Source organism: Parus major, chromosome 5 (assembly GCF_001522545.3).
Source record: "Parus major isolate Abel chromosome 5, Parus_major1.1, whole genome shotgun sequence".
NCBI classification, from domain to species: domain Eukaryota; kingdom Metazoa; phylum Chordata; class Aves; order Passeriformes; family Paridae; genus Parus; species Parus major.
This window is the reverse complement of record NC_031774.1, coordinates 27,479,117-27,495,196: the sequence shown is the minus strand read 5'-3', so window position 1 is coordinate 27,495,196 and position 16,080 is coordinate 27,479,117. Positions and strand designations below refer to the sequence as shown.

The 16,080-nt window shown below is 35.6% G+C and overlaps 1 protein-coding gene across 7 annotated transcripts in view; it reads left to right on the top strand.

The window, feature by feature from the left end:
• The window catches only part of PCNX1 (pecanex 1), an 89,400-nt gene that overhangs the window by 51,443 nt on the left and 21,877 nt on the right, over positions 1 to 16,080 (top strand). For all 7 annotated transcript variants that reach the window (XM_015630477.3, XM_015630482.3, XM_015630480.3 and 4 more), the window contains 11 exons: positions 3,089 to 3,199; positions 3,665 to 3,756; positions 5,028 to 5,137; positions 6,795 to 6,900; positions 8,700 to 8,792; positions 10,312 to 10,462; positions 12,020 to 12,161; positions 13,539 to 13,716; positions 14,099 to 14,207; positions 14,814 to 14,943; positions 16,005 to 16,063. In XM_015630477.3, the coding sequence (XP_015485963.1) occupies positions 3,089 to 3,199; positions 3,665 to 3,756; positions 5,028 to 5,137; positions 6,795 to 6,900; positions 8,700 to 8,792; positions 10,312 to 10,462; positions 12,020 to 12,161; positions 13,539 to 13,716; positions 14,099 to 14,207; positions 14,814 to 14,943; positions 16,005 to 16,063 (1,281 nt within the window). The remainder of the gene's footprint in view (positions 1 to 3,088; positions 3,200 to 3,664; positions 3,757 to 5,027; positions 5,138 to 6,794; positions 6,901 to 8,699; positions 8,793 to 10,311; positions 10,463 to 12,019; positions 12,162 to 13,538; positions 13,717 to 14,098; positions 14,208 to 14,813; positions 14,944 to 16,004; positions 16,064 to 16,080) is intronic.

Genomic DNA, 16,080 nt, shown 5'->3' with positions numbered 1-16,080 from the left:
TGAGCTGTACTTCCATTTTGAGGTAATCCCATTGTTTTCTGAACAGCACAGTGCATTCAGAATACTGATGACATTTAACTCCATTACCCCCCTAAATCTAATGCAAAAAACAAACAATGTAAAACCCAAAGTAACAATCCTTTTCCCTGTTATGAAAAGAGTAACAGCCCTGTAGTCTCAAACAGAGCCCAGAGAAAAGAGAGAGAGTCATGAACATTCGAGGACTGTCTTATCATGGGACCTTTGTGCATTGCTTTAATGGACCAAAGTTATTTGGGTGATCTTTTGTCTATCACTGCTTCAGGTGGGGTAAGCAAATCTGTAAGAATTCATTTAGACTGAATGCAGTTGCTCTTCAGTTGTGTCAAAATACCTGTATATGAAATACTACAGCAGTTAAATGTTTTGTCTGTGTGCCCCCAGATCATTTTCTGTCCAAGAAAAATGAAAACTTGGTCTGAGTGTGGTTTTTTAAAAATTTTATTGATTAATAAGGATTACTGACTCAAACATTTTGGGTGTTAGTTTTTATTACTTGATATTAGGAACATCCTGTATTTTATGCCTCATACTGCTTTCCCCTTCAACTTTATGCTAATAATTCTGTATTTAAATTTAAATGCCCATAGGGAAAATGTCTAAGCTGCATATTTATGAACAGAAATTGTCCAGACATTTTCACAGGTGCTTTATGAACAAATTCTTTGGTTCTCTTTATGTACTAGCATACTTGATTCTGTATCAGTACTAAAAAAAGAAGATAGGAGATACTTTTGACTCATTCATGATACAAAACTAGCTTAATTTCTCTTGATGATGCTCTGTCAGTTTTGGAAGTATTTTCTTCCCTTTTCTACCTTGTGGAGTCATTGCCGTAATGTACACCCATATTCCCATAAGATAATACATAAATGTACATGTAGGTGGTGTGTCCTCCTGTGCCTAGTGAGCTACTTTCTGTGGTGGCATTTTCACCAGGCCATGTCCATCTTGGGATTAGCTTTTCAAGGTGCTTAGTTCAAGAGTTCTAAGTGGACTTTGAACTTTATTTTTTACTGTTCTTCTGAGGTATCTCGCAGCAGCATATGTGGTTCATATTTCTTGGCAGTTCTTCCAATAAAAAAATCAAGATTACCAGAACAGCTTACCCTATTAAAAAAAAAAACAACACCCAAAACAATCCTCCCAACAATAAAAAAACCAAACTGAACCCTAAACAAAACCCCAAAAACCAAAATCGTAAAACTCTAAACAACAACAACAACAAAAAAAAAAAAAGCCAAAAACCACCCCACCAACCTGCACTGCACATCCCACCCCAACCCTCCCACATGATACACTTGCCCTCAGAGTAACTCTTAATGTTGCTGAGGCACTGTTTCAGTGTTGTGTGTACTGCAGACTAGGCTGGCTGCTAGCAAACTTATATTGTTAGGTAAAAATCTCAGCTGCCTTTTTTCCTGTTCCCAGGCAAAAGTACTGGAAGAGCACAGGTGCAGGGCAAGGCAAACTTTGTGTTTAGATAATGTGAATGTTGTCTCCTAGCCAACAGATAAGTGAGGATTAGCATAAATGCTTTGTGTCCCACCTACTACACTTGATGAATTGCTCTAAATCTACTCCACACTTACAATAATTACCTTGTCTTTTCACCTAGTTGGTCAGTGTTAGAAAACAATCATGTTATGTACTGTAAAAGTATCATAAATAGTGGCTTGTTGTGGGACTGCTCTTTAAAAGTGTGTTCCCCCCCTCACCATGTGTGTAGTAATTTTGTTTCCAGTGGGCCCAAGATAGTTTGACTTGCAGACTTTTGGGAAACAAGTTTTTAACTTGTCAGTGAAAGAGCACTGTATTTGCCTTCCATGTCAGCTTCCTTGAGTAATAATTTGAAATAGAGGTTTGACTTGAGAATTTTGAAAAAGGTTTTTCTCCAGGTATTGAACAGCTAGTCTGTAGTCCTAATTAGTGTCAGTAAAAAATACAGAATTGCATGTTTTTCCCAGGCTTGCAACCTGCATATTTTTAAATGATATTGTTGTTTAGCATTACTGTGGAGTTGGGAAAAAAAAAATCAGATTCTCCTTATCTATCTCACTGTAGATATTTCTAATGTGATGTCCTTTAGTGTCTAACCACTGTGCATATAAAATTTAAAAAATGAGACTTGGGGTGTTTGAAGATACTTTCAAGTCTGTCTCTTCTTTTGGTCACTGAAGCTACAAGTCGATAAGATGATAGAAAATCCTCCCTAAACTGCCAGATTTTGTCTGCTAGGGTTATTTTTGTTATTTGATCTTTCTAGCCCTCAGAACTTAGAACTTATAATATGCTGTTGCATGTGCATTAGATCTGAACTACTATATCTGAATGTGTGTAGAAGATATTTCTGCATCTTTTATTAAGACAGAAAGTAAATGATACGTACAAGTTGAGACATACCATTTTCTGTATAGAAATTAGATGGCATTCATTTATCTTTGCGTTCTGAAATCCTGTAATTTGCAGGTGTTTTCATGATTCATACAGCTGTCTGTTCTTTTTTAACAAAATCCTAACCAACCAAACAAAACCCAGTCATTTAGGATGAGAACTTTCAGAAGTGGTGTGGGAAAATGAGTAAAATTGTCAGATGTTATTAGTAGCAAAAAACCTAGAGGTGGAGTGCTTGGCCTCCCTTACGTCAGAGTGGCTGGTGTTGGGTTGCTCCTGGAACTCCAGACAGGCAGTTAGGCTCGGATAAGCCTCACTTACAATAAGTGAAAACTTACAAGTCTAATCTGTAAACACTCCTGGCTGATCTTTGCTAAATAAAAATGGAAAGCCGGAATTGGCCTGTGTCCATGTCTACAGCAATTAAAAGGAAAATACTATTGATTTGTATGACCTCTGTATTCAGTCAATTCTGAGTCACTGAGGTAGAACTTTACATAATGTGTGTTTTCCTTAGAAATTTTTAATAGAAATACTTTAGTGATGTTGAGTTAAAATGGGGTGTATAATACTTTAGAAGTTAAACTGAAAAATATCTTACCATGCTGTTTTTTTCATATTCACCACTTTTTCAACTTTTTTTTTTTTCCTGTAGTGTTTACACTATGTTTCCCTATAGTATTCTTCATTGGTCTCCTGCCTCAGGTGAATACGTTTGTGATGTATCTCTGTGAACAGCTGGACATTCATGTCTTTGGTGGCAATGGTGAGTGATATGTTTTGTGTCAGCAGCAAAAGTATGAGATGTGGAGAGCCAAGATCAGTATGTTAGTTTAAAAAATTAATGGTTATACTGTTTTCATTCCTACCCTCTAAACACATAATGTTTAATTGGATTTTTAAAAAGCCTAAAAGTCTTCTGATTGACTACTGAGAAATAGAATTACTGTCCTAGTAAGTCTGTCACTTTCTTCACCTGGTTTCTATTGCAGTTAACTGTTCCCATGGTAAAGCTGTTCAATAACTAAGGAGATTATAAAAGCCACATAAAATGCTCTTGATAAAAATCACTTCTAGGGGAAAACAGAAGTAGCTGCTCTGTTTTGAATTGCCTTTTTTTTTCCATCAGAGGAAACTGGGGAGCTGATACCTTAAACTGAAGTATTTTGTATTCTGATTTAAGAAGATAACAATGTTTTGTTTTTTTTCTTTTCATCTCTATGATATTCAGCTACCACAAGCCTGCTTGCAGCACTTTACAGTTTTATCTGTAGTATTGTGGCAGTAGCGTTATTGTATGGACTGTGTTATGGTGCCCTGAAGGTGAGAAAAATTTTATGCACAGTAAATATTAATGTCTTGGGGTTTCTCTGCTTCCTTCTGTATTAAGTAACTAAAGTATGCAACTACTGAATTAGAAATACTAGCTTGATGTACTAGGATTTTATACTGGCTCAGCTGTGATGTCAATAGAAGAGATGCAATGCAGGAGTAAAACAGATTTTTTTGCTTTTGAAAGGTGTGTGATTTGTCCCTGCTCTAACAGGCTTTTTTTTGGTTGAAAACACATGGCATTTACCATCAGTTCTGTTCTACATCAATTCTTGAAAATATCATGCAAATGACTTATTTCTAGCAGAGTCAGCATGTATTTGTATGTTAACCTCTTAAAATGGCACATGTGTAAATATTTTTTTCTGGTGCTGCAAAAGTGAAACAGTATTTTCTAATTAATATTTATTTCAGAAGAAACTAATAAATAGTTTGTAGTGTCAAAGTGAAGATGTGTGCCTATCTGAAGCGGAGAGTTAGAGTTTACTGGCAAAGGGACACACACAGCCCACACATACCCTGTTTTTCTTGCTTGAAGTGTTTGAGAACAGTATGGAATGTGATGCTGGTTCTATTTATTCATTTCAGGTGTGTGTCAATAATCAGACATGCTCAGTTTACAATGAATTGTAGCATGTGTGGGTCCAACTCAGAGTTGACTGGCTTTTCCACTTCTTCACAGAGAGCAGAAAGTTCCTAAAGGAGTTACTCCCATGATGCTCTCACCTGCAGGACATCATTAGCTTTCTGTGAATTTCTACACTTGTCTCATTAGCCTTTTGTAAACACATCCATTAAAGCCAAACAAGCTTTAGCAAAGAATAACTGTTTTATCTTTGCAGATCCAATACAGGTCAGGAAAACACAAAGTCACTGTTTAATCTGCATTCAGCACATTTGAAAAAATAAATCTTGAGTCAAAATACATGTAACATTCAAAATTAAGAAGTGACTAAATACAGCTTTTAAGAGCCTGTGGTCTTAAGGAATGAAGGAAATGCTTCCTAAGGGTTATGAGAAATTATGTCTGTTTAATGATTAAGATGGTGTAGACTTGAGGGATGTACACTGTGGTAGAGTTTCTGATCGATAGTTAGACATAGGTAAAGATGGTATAATACTTTTGTACAAAATTACCTGGCTTATTTTTGTGGAATTGTAGTTAATTTTTTCTGGTCTCTGTGATACACATAATTCTTGTATGTCAGGTAAGTGGTGTGTGCTTTGTCTCGTTTTTATTAACATTTTGTTTCTGTCTCCAGGATTCCTGGGATGGGCAGCATATTCCAGTTCTCTTCTCCATATTTTGTGGTTTGTTAGTGGCAATATCGTATCATCTCAGCAGACAAAGCAGTGACCCTTCTGTACTTTTGTAAGTGACTCAGTTTGGATCTCTTCCACAATGAAGAAGCAAGTTGCAATTACAAATAATGTTACTACTTACTATTGTTTGAACTTGTACTCACCAGCATTAATCAAAAATAATATTTTCTTGGTTCAATAGTTAGAAATTCTTACGTTTTGCATCTAGTTCCTTCTCTAACAATGACTGTTTTTGTGGCTTTTGGTAAATCACTTACATGCCAAAATCTAATTTTGCTGCTTGCTGATGTTCTCCAAAATGTCAGTCAGGTGCCATCTTTCTGCTGGTGGGTTTGTTGGGAGTAACATGTACCCTTTCTGTGCCTAAAGAGGTGCTCGAGGCACTGGTTTAAGCTGAAGCCTACAGGGAGACTCCTTGAACAACTTCATTTGTTGATGTATTCTTACATTGAATGTGTGCGCCAAACACTTGTTCAGATAATTATGCTGAATTATCTAGCATGGGAAAACAGGTATTCATGTTATTCTGAGTTGGAGTAGAGATCTGATGCTGAGGGTGTTTGATACAGTTAATAATGATACGTGTAAAACAAAATAGTTCCAATAGAAGAAACACCTCCCTTAGAATAGCCAATATTAGTTATATTATATAATAGCTCAGCCACATACCTAGGTTCGGCAGAGCTTGAGCTTGGATTTAAATGTAGCCATATTGTTGGATTAATTTGATAACTAGGGGCCTGGGGTAGATAGTGAAGGACCTCTTCTGTGAACAACAAAATTAATGGTTGACACATGTTTACCTGGGAGGAAATTCCTTCTTATCTTTGGATTGATCACTAGACCTTGTCCAATTACTTAGTTCAGTTGATATGAGGTCCTTTTCCCTAGATAATTGTTCTTTTGTTCTTTCAAAAAACTAAGGTCTGGATGTTCATGCTTGACCTGCAATTTCACCTGTTTAGCCAGATGTGGCACAGTTAAGCATTGTAATACATTGCAATATGTAATTTCCTTTGAAGAGCTGGGGCTCATTCTGTAGTGATCTTGCTGTACATTAAATAATACTTCTGCACTGTATCGGCTGTTGTAAAAAAAAAATGCACTGAGAAGTTGCCAGGCAACTGGTTATGACTAGTAACATTGCACATGGGCTTCCAAAAGCTTAAGTGTAAGGTTTTGGGGCTTTACTATCAGCAAGAGCTGCTGAGAATTTAGAAGTTGGGTCAGCGTGACTAATTTGTTAATTAATCATGTTACAATAGATTTCTTTAGTTGTTTCTGTTGAATGAAACCAAAGAATTGATGTTTTTTTAAATGGCATTGACGATCAGACAACTTCTAAATTTTGCACATTTCCGCTCAGTTATTTATGAGTTCAGGTTTTGTTTCATGATGGCTAAATTTTGCTTAAAATTCAGTTTTTGTTCAATTACTCCAGTGTTGCTACTAGAGAAACTGTAGTTTGAACATCTGTCTGCTGCTCTTTAATAGTCACCATTCTGTACAACAGAGAACTAATTCTTTTATCAAGTTGAGGTCTCTGTAAGTTTGCTCAGCTATGTGAAAGCAATGATGTGCCAAAATTAATTTTTTGTGATCAATATGTAATAGAACTGACTTTCTGACTTTGTTATTATAAAATCACATAGAATAATAGAATAATACATGCTTTTCAGTGGGTTTTTTTTTGTCTTTCTTTTAAGCTCTTTAGTGCAATCAAAATTTTTTCCTAATTCTGAAGACAAAAACCCTGAGGATCCTCTGTCTGAAGTAAAAGATCCTTTACCTGAGAAGCTTAGAAATTCTGTGGTAAGTAGGATTTTTATTATGTTTTTTAAAATTCCATTTAAGCATTTGTTTTGTTGGTTTATATAGCATCTGTCTGGATCTTGCTTAGCTCACACTTGTCACTTAGCATGATTCTAGTTAGAATGGATATCACTTAGTGTGTTTCCTTTCAATCTGCAGCTGAGCTCATGTGCTACACTTAGGAATATAATGCTCTTATTGCAATTTAAAGTTATTTAAGAGCAGAGAGAGTTTGGAATTCCCTACTGTGGAATCACTGAGGATCTTTGAGCTCATGGATAATAATAGATGATGCTTGCTTTTCTGCAGAAGTTAGTGGGAAAGACTTAATGGTGGCAAAACTATATTAGCTATATATTAACTATAAATACTAATATTAACTAAAAATACTAATAAAACTATATTAACTCAGTTTTTCTGTGAGGAAGAGCTTTGTGCTTGCTGTTCCAGAAGTGGAAAATAAAAATGATGCAAAGTGTTTTGGAGGTCTTTGTGGCTTGCTTGGGTGGTCTAAGTTATTTTGTTCTTTGCTTTCTTTGGAAGCAGATGTAACCTGCTACATTTACTTAAATACTACTTTGAATTTTTAGTACAAATATTTAAATATTTATGGAAGTAGTAATATTTAAACATTATTTTTCACACAATGTAGCAAGAAGTAAGAGACATAAGAAGCTTTAGTATGTTTAGTTTGTACAAAAGGTTGAATATTCATTTCGTTTTGTGTAGGGCTCAGCTGTAGGCTGAACTGTATAGCTGGGTTTTTCATAATGCAGCGGTTACAAGCATGAGGTGCAGTGTGTAGAAATTGCAAATAAATATTTAGAGCACAGAAACTGCAATTCTTTTAACACTTAGCAGGAGGCAGTGATCATGGGAGGTGCAAACTCCTCTTTAGCTCTCAAAATGTGGTGTTAGTCTCCAAGGTGGTAGAGGAGCTGGAGATTTTCATAGTCTTTCTTACAGTGGTTTTTAAAATCAAGACAACTGATTTAAAATAAACTACGTTATAGCCCCGAAGTTAAGGCTTTGCAGCACTAATTGCCGTGTGTAATTATATGGCCAATTTTGGAGCAGATAATCCTTTAATGATTTTCTGGGCTGTAAATACTGGTGCTGTATTTGCAGAGTGGGAACAAGCCTAAACTCGAGGCTTCGAGTTGCAGCGGCCCTAAGTACGCATTGCCCCCTTGTGGCTGAGTCTGGCATTACTAGTTTGGGGGCGGGGGAGTTGCTTGTATTCAACAGTTTATTTTCATTTTTTTAGGAGTAGTGGAACTCGTTCCTTGGGGTCATTCCAAAGCTGTCTTTTACCCTTCTGCAAAGAAGGCAGAAAAGGGTCAAAGAGCCTGGTTGTTTCACCAGGCAACACTCTTCCAGGACAATTGCCTTGCAGTTTAAACAAATTCTTAGATTATAAAGGGGAAATTTGATTGTCCCTTCATCGATTCTTTAAAGGGATCCTTACACCACCTCACAGTCAAGGATTAGAGAGTTATTTGGTATAAGTATGTGTCTTTCCCTTTCACTTAGTTGAAGTCATTCTCTTTAGCTGTAAGATTTGTCTTGTGAAATTTCTAAAAACTTCAGTGGAAGTAGTTAACACTGGCATAATTTAAATCTTTAATCAGTTTCAGTGTTACTGTATTTTTATATAAATATTATATATTTATATTACACATTCCTTTATATAAAGGAATGTGTAAACATCTACCTTGGGGATATTTTCCAACTTTAATGATCCTAAGAGGTCAACCAAAGCTGGTATTTTCTAAAATTATTTTATTTTGTCTCCACAGAGTGAACGATTGCAGTCTGACCTGATTGTGTGTATAGTCATTGGTGTCCTCTATTTTGCAATTCATGTCAGTACAGTATTTACAGTTTTACAGGTAAGTTGTTACTTCATGTCTTCAATTTGCTTTCTGTATGAAAATATTCTGGTGTGATATAAAGTGTGTTCTGGTAGTTCACTGGGTCTTCTGCTTCATTTCTGGTGGTCTTTAAACATGGAGTGTGACAAGTACTTGACTGAGTGTCTTCACTTTTATGTGCTCAGAAGATCATCTTCCCTAGCTCTTTCCTAGTTTCTTCTTATGTTCAAGACTTTTATTTTAGCCTCTGACTCTTTTGAGTTCTCTATCTCAATTAAGTAGTGTCAGAATTATTTTGAAATAAGGAAATATGAAACTTTAAAAAAAAGTTTAAAATGTTTAGCGCTTAAAGTTTGAGGGGCTGAGCCTTGAATCAGCAGTTCCATGCTGGCATGGCTCTTTGTAGACCATGCTATAGGGCAGTATCCCTTTACAGGACTTCAAAGATCATTTGAATTTCGAGTTTTTGACTCGTCAGTCTAGCTAGTGCTACTGCGTTGGATACTTTTAATGTCTATATGTGACTCTTGATGGTAATGGCATGGGACTAGACCATGTGCTTGAATTTAAGTAAAGCAGTTCCCTCAAGAGCTACAGTTACTGAGTTTCTTATTTTGATATTCTTATTATGGAGCCAGTGACTAGCTTATGAATAGCCTTATGTAAAGCAAATTAAAATTTCTGCCATGTATTTTAGAAGGATTTTACTTTCCTGCTACTGCCTAAAGTTAAAGTAAGAAACTAATTTTAAAAAGCATATGCATTTAGGTAACTTCATGTCTTCAAGTGAAGACAAGATTACTTAATCATGTGTACTTGTGTTTTGTGAGGAAAATATCTCTTCTATTATTGTATGGCTGGTTTTTGCACTCCACCTGAATGTTGCTTTCCCCCACCTTTGAGAGGTTTGGCTATATGCTCTTCACCAGCTGTATATTTCTGTAGGCTCGGGCTTCACAGAATTCACAAAGAGCTTATGGCAAGATAACGCAATCCTAGTTTTGCAATTATCTAGACTTATGTAGAAATTTAGAGAAAATTTTAATGTGTGGAAAGCATTGTGAAATCCAACCATCATCCCATGTTAATTTTGCAGTATTCTGTGACTTCTGTGGAAGGGATTGGTCTTGTGGGAGGTGTCTTACTTTCCCAACTGAATATGAAATTAATGATTTGTTTTTGCTTATGCTTATACCTCCTTTTATCCAGCAGATGGAATGGTAAATTGGGTTCAGCCTTTAGAGAATAATACCTTTATAAAATGAAATGCATACGGGTCAGAAGCAATGGACTGTGAAAGAAGATTGGTGTACTATTTTTACTTGAAAGTACATTTCAACTTAGTGAAAATTTGATAGATATGAAGGGTTTTTTCCTCCCAGGGTTTCTTGTTTTATCTTAAAATTGGTAGTTCAGTTTCTCATGAAGAAATGCATTAGTATTGCAGGATCACCTGCTCTTATGCTGGAAAGTACAAAGTAATATTTTATTTTGTTTGTAAAACACAAATCTTAATTTCTTCAATTCTTCTTTCTAGCCTATTTTAAGTTATGTTCTCTATGCATTGGTGGGTACGGTAGGCTTTGTGACCCATTATGTTCTGCCTCAACTCCGAAAGCAGCTTCCTTGGCATTGCTTTTCTCACCCACTGCTGAAAACCAAGGAATACCATCAGTTTGAAGTCCGGAGTAAGTATTGTTTGTAACGCTTTCTTGAACTTGCTGTGGTTGTTGACCTAGTTGTGTTACCTATTGATATACTTAATCTCTTTACTATTCTCACCACTGGAAGATTTAATTATATCTGATCTATAAATGTATTTGCTTCTCAGTTCCTCATGCTTTGATTCCATGACATTTTATGTATCTCTTAACTGATGATGGTAATACAAGTGTTAACATTATCTCAGAGCAGTTCCATTAAAACATAGTCTTCAAAATCTTAAGTTGTAAAGTTTGGGCTTATGATTGCCTCAAGAATTTTTGATAGTGATCGAGTGTGTTTCACCATGTTCTTCTTCAACATTGCAAATTTTCAGATATTTTAGAGGATTAGGTGTGGTGAATGCTGATGGAGACTTCATTCTGGTACTGATTTGACATGTTTAACAACAGAAAATAGTGCAAGGGGTCAACTGCTAGATGAAGACACCAAAGGACTGGTCTTACAACATGATCTGTATAGCTATGTACTTGGAGCTTGTGCTTGCAACCTATGTTTTCATGGAATCTTTGCCCAGAGATGCAGAAAAATGAAGTTATAGTGTTTATCAGTTTTCCAGAATGGGTAAATGGTGTGATAGATTGTGGGGACTTGACTGATGGAATGTTTTTATTGTTAAGCAGGCTTAAGAAATTCCTGTCTGAACTGCCTTGGAAACAACTGAATCTATTTTGATTTTTCTTTTCAAGTGGTTGTTAGAAACAAGAAAACATTCTGCTGCTTTCAGGAGCAGAGGATTATCAGAATTGATTTGCAAACTTTCTGCCTTTGTAGCAGCCATTCAATGTGGTCTTTTCATTGATGTCTAACCTGTGGGATTTTTTTTTCCCAGTGATTGCATGTAAAGATGGATAAATATGAACAGCAATTGTAGTACAATGTCAGATGTTACCTGGAAGAAATGAAAAGTGCAACTGTATGCCTTAAGTCTTTAATCTGTAAAACTAGAAAAACTACAGTTGGTGCCCTTTATATATTCATCGATGTTTATCAAAACCTTTGACATTAAATCTTCTAGCCTATATCGCAGAAGTTTTTTTATCTTAATTGATGTTAATTTGAAGCACACCTTACAATTTTTGTAGAAGTTGAAAAGAAGTTGCTCAAGTGACAGACATTTGTGTTGGTAGGTTACATAGGCTCTTCTGTATTGTAGAGTGGTAAACCAGGAGTCCTTCAGATTGAGTATGGTTGAAAAGCATCCTTTTGTGTGAGAAAATGCATTATTTCAAACAGCTTCATCAATAGCAATATTGAAATTATTGAAGAGGTGGAACCCAGTTTGTTTCCTTCTGTGTATAGTAAGCAAGTAGCTTGCAAACTCTTCTGTTGCTATGTGAACAGAGCAAAAACTACTGGGCTACTGACAGGAGTTTCTCTTGATTTTGGTTAAATAAAACTACAAAAGTCCATTGTGAGAAAATGGTTAATCCAAGTTAATTGGATGAACAATCTCTTGTTTTGTAATCAGAGATTTTTGATTTGACAGTGCCATCTGATTTCTTCTTAATAAATCTTGACAGATGCTGCCCATGTTATGTGGTTTGAGAAACTTCACATTTGGCTCCTTTTTGTAGAGAAGAATGTTATCTATCCACTGATAGTCCTCAATGAGCTTAGTAGCAGCGCTAAGAATATTGCTAGTCCAAAGAAACTGGATACTGAGTAAGTATAAAAGGCTATTAAGTAATTTTGAGTATGTCTGCTCTGGAGGAAAATTAAGTAGTGACTTCTGGTGTCAATGGGAAGACAGAACACCTTAATGGTATTGTCTTAAGAGTAAGGCAATGAATAAATAAAGCTTTTCTTCATTTGAAAGCCTGTATAAAGCTGACTTAAACTGATTGGAGTATTACACTGTTGAACTAGACACTTCCACAAAGATAAATCATTCAACTCCTAGCATATACTGTGAAGATGACATGTTGCAGAATTACCTAGAAGTGTGATAAGTTTGCTTGTTGAGCTACAAAGTCTTAATACGATTTTCCAGATGGCAAGTTCAAGATACTCTTGATATATTCTGATATTTAATCAGGTGTAAATTTCAGACTTGTTCCCTGAGTTGGTGTGCCAGTGTGCTGCCCCTCTGTAGCTTTCTTCTCTTGTCATGGAATTCCCTAGGCTTCCTAGCCCCTAAGCATAATCCATAGCCAGACGGAATTGCACACTGTTTCTTAAATTGAGTCTTAGTTATAATCCCTTGAGCAGTGTATCTAACTGTCTCAGCAAATGATAGCTCAGTAATAGGCCCTGAATTTTTTGCCTCCAAGAAACAGTAACCAGATATCTTTTTTGGATCTGAAGTTCAATTCGTTTAGAGCAAAAGAGAGTACAAGTATTGAAATGAAGCAGAAAATGTTTTAGGGGGCAGGTTGTTAGATTAATTTTGTGGGGTGGTGTCTGGCTTTTTTTTCTTTCTTAATTTTAGTTCCTGCATCTAGTAAATTATTGCTTTGGGTTCATTATCACAATCACTGTGAGACCTTTGAGGGGAATATTGCCATTATGTTACTTTAATTTCATTTTTTAAAAACCCTGTGATATATCAGTTGCTATGTTTAAAAAAATTGCAGTTCCCTCAACAGAAATTAGAGCACTGTAGTCATGCAGGAAATGATAATCCAGTGTTGATGAACATCCTCTTGTTGATTAATCTAGTGTTTTCGCATTTTAGTATTCATAGCCTAAATTAAAGACCAGGTTTGTCTTCAGACTACGAGGATATTTCATCTTCTAATTTTTATTTCTTTTTTAGTGACACTTAAAAACAATGCTAATTCTTGAACATTGATTGGCTTGAGAGTACTGATGAAAAGATTTAGACAGTAACCTTTTTAAAAAGAAATCTGAAGTTGTCTTTAAAAAACCAACAAATCATTAACACACACCCCTCCACACCCCGTCAATGCCCCAAATTACAGAAGCAAACCCAAATCAAAGTTTGTAGAGATTGGAATTGCATGACAGTACAACTTGAGTGGTCTTTAAACCCCTTTCAGATAACAGGTAATAACTCTTTTGTGTGGCTTCCTTACACAGGTTGGGTGCTTTAATGATCACAATAGCTGGCTTGAAGTTACTGCGTTCATCATTCAGTAGCCCAACGTGCCAGTATGTCACTGTTATTTTCACAGTGCTCTTCTTTACTTTTGATTACAAAAGTTTTACTGAGACCATGCTGCTAGACCTCTTCTTCATGTCCATACTCTTCAGCAAGGTAACTTTTAACTCTGTTTTTAGGTGTTTCAGTTTATTCAAAGGGGAAAACGGATAATCCACTCTGATATGTAGTCTTGCATATTCTCAGTCTTTTGTACTGTAATAGATATGCTATAAGACAACTAAGACTTCTCCTTCCCAAAACATATGTTGGCTTGAGAAACCATATGTAACTCTCTCAGCATCTCCTGAGTTTGTACATAGAACAATGAGGTGTGTCTTGTGTTGCTTGCTTTTACGGTTACATCCTTTCTCTAAGTCTCAAAGCTTCTGGTAAATCAGTAAGAACTCTAGGATGACCAGCAAATTCCTCAGGGTGCAAAACATGTTGATTGTTAGCCAAAATACTGAATTGTTTTTCTCTTTTTTTTCCCCTGTAGCTTTGGGAACTCTTTTATAAATTGAGATTTGTATATACCTACATTGCTCCCTGGCAGATCACATGGGGGTCTGCCTTCCATGCTTTTGCCCAGCCCTTTGCTGTGCCACGTATCCTTTGGAAATGCAAACTTTCTCCTGAGGTGGTGTATTTTTAACTTCTGAGTACTGCTTTATAGTGGATTCTATGTTATGGGCTAAAAACTGCTGAAAGAACAGGTTTGTCTAGTGAGTATTTACAAAGAAGCTGTGCACACTTTCTGCCTTGTTACAATGCTATGAATTATACAGTAATAGTAGAAATAGCATCCTGACTTAAAAGAAGCATGGACCAGAAGTAATTCTGAAAATCACACAGCTTTTCTTTTGCTGGTCATTCCCTTTTACAGGAATCACTAATAATAATTTTAGTCCTCGAGTTTTGCTTTTTAAACTTCTGTAGGCTGTTTTGAATGGAGTATTGAGTTAGTATTTTCAACAGAATTTTTGGGAATGACTGTTGTGTTTAGTGCTGGATTTCCATCTATTTGTTTTTAAAAACAAAAAGAATCCTCTTGTTGCTGGAAGTACTACAAACATCTTTTCTGCATAGAAATTCATAGATATCTTGTTTTGCCCTTTGTTGGTGTTGCTGTCTGTATTGAACACGATCACAGATGCTAAAAAAAGAAAAAAAGCAGTTGTTGCTTTGCTTTCCTTAATTCTCTTATCCTACAGACTCTGCCATGTTGTTTGTCCAAGCAGCTGTGTCAGCTTTCTTCTCTACTCCACTGAATCCTTTTCTGGGAAGTGCAATATTCATCACTTCATATGCCAGGCCTGTCAAATTCTGGGAAAGAGACTACAAGTAGGTGAAATAATCAAGTTGAAAAAAAATTGTTTTTAATAGAATAGATATGTCTGAAGTATTGGTTTGGGGGTTTTGTTCGTTTGGTTTTTTTTAACTTGCAAATTTCTGCTATTTTTTTTCCCTCAGAAAACTAGTATAAAGCACTGAAAGTTTTCACTGAACTTGTTTCTGAAATTCTGTAGCAGCTGTTTTTTACACTAGGATCATTTGCTTCAGCTGCTTAAGTAATTTCTACTTAGAGGTATGGCCACACTGGTGTTTTTAAACATGCAATTTATGGTATTGTGAAGTGCAATTTTAATCAAAAAGAGAGTTTATGTATAAAAAGATTTTGAGGAACATTCCATAGCTGTATTTTACCTGTGTTACTGTTTTGCTCACAGCAAAACTGGCTAAACTTAATACAAAAATCTTTCAAAGGATGTATTTTTTGTTCAAGGTGGGATCAGTAGTAGAATCTTCAAGTCAGATTAGTTTCTTTTTGTTTTGTTTGTTTCTTGCTTGTTTTCTTTCTGTGAAACTCCCTATTGCTGGTAGTGTACCAGATCAATAAAATACTGTATAAACAGCATAGGGCAAGTTGAATGGATACTTCTGGTATTTCTTTCCCATCTAACATTACAACAATTTAAATGCACTGTTCCAAATTTTAGATGAAAGCATTATGGTTGTAATTTCAGACAATGAAAGAACTGTCTAAAAATTAATCTTTCACTAAAGTCTGTTGAATTGTTAGCTGTGCTGATTTAACTGGTCTAATTTTTTTTCTCACAGCTAAGCCTTTATGGTACCTAAGAAAATATATGCACTTTTATCTAAAGTGCAAGATTATTCTATGGCTATTTACTGTGGACAGACTTTATTAGGCATTAAAATGCTAATCATACATAAAAATATCTTTACATATGAGAAGAGCAGCAAATATGCATCTAAAATTATTTTAAAAAAACTTTTTGAAACTATTTCACTCAGAATATTTAACACTATATTAGTAGTTTCTTTCCTTAGACATTCTTACAGTAATATATTTTGTATTAATTATGCTTTATTATTTTCAGCACAAAACGTGTGGATCATTCAAATACTAGACTGGCTTCACAGCTGGATCGGAATCCAGGTAGCTCTCCTAGTTGG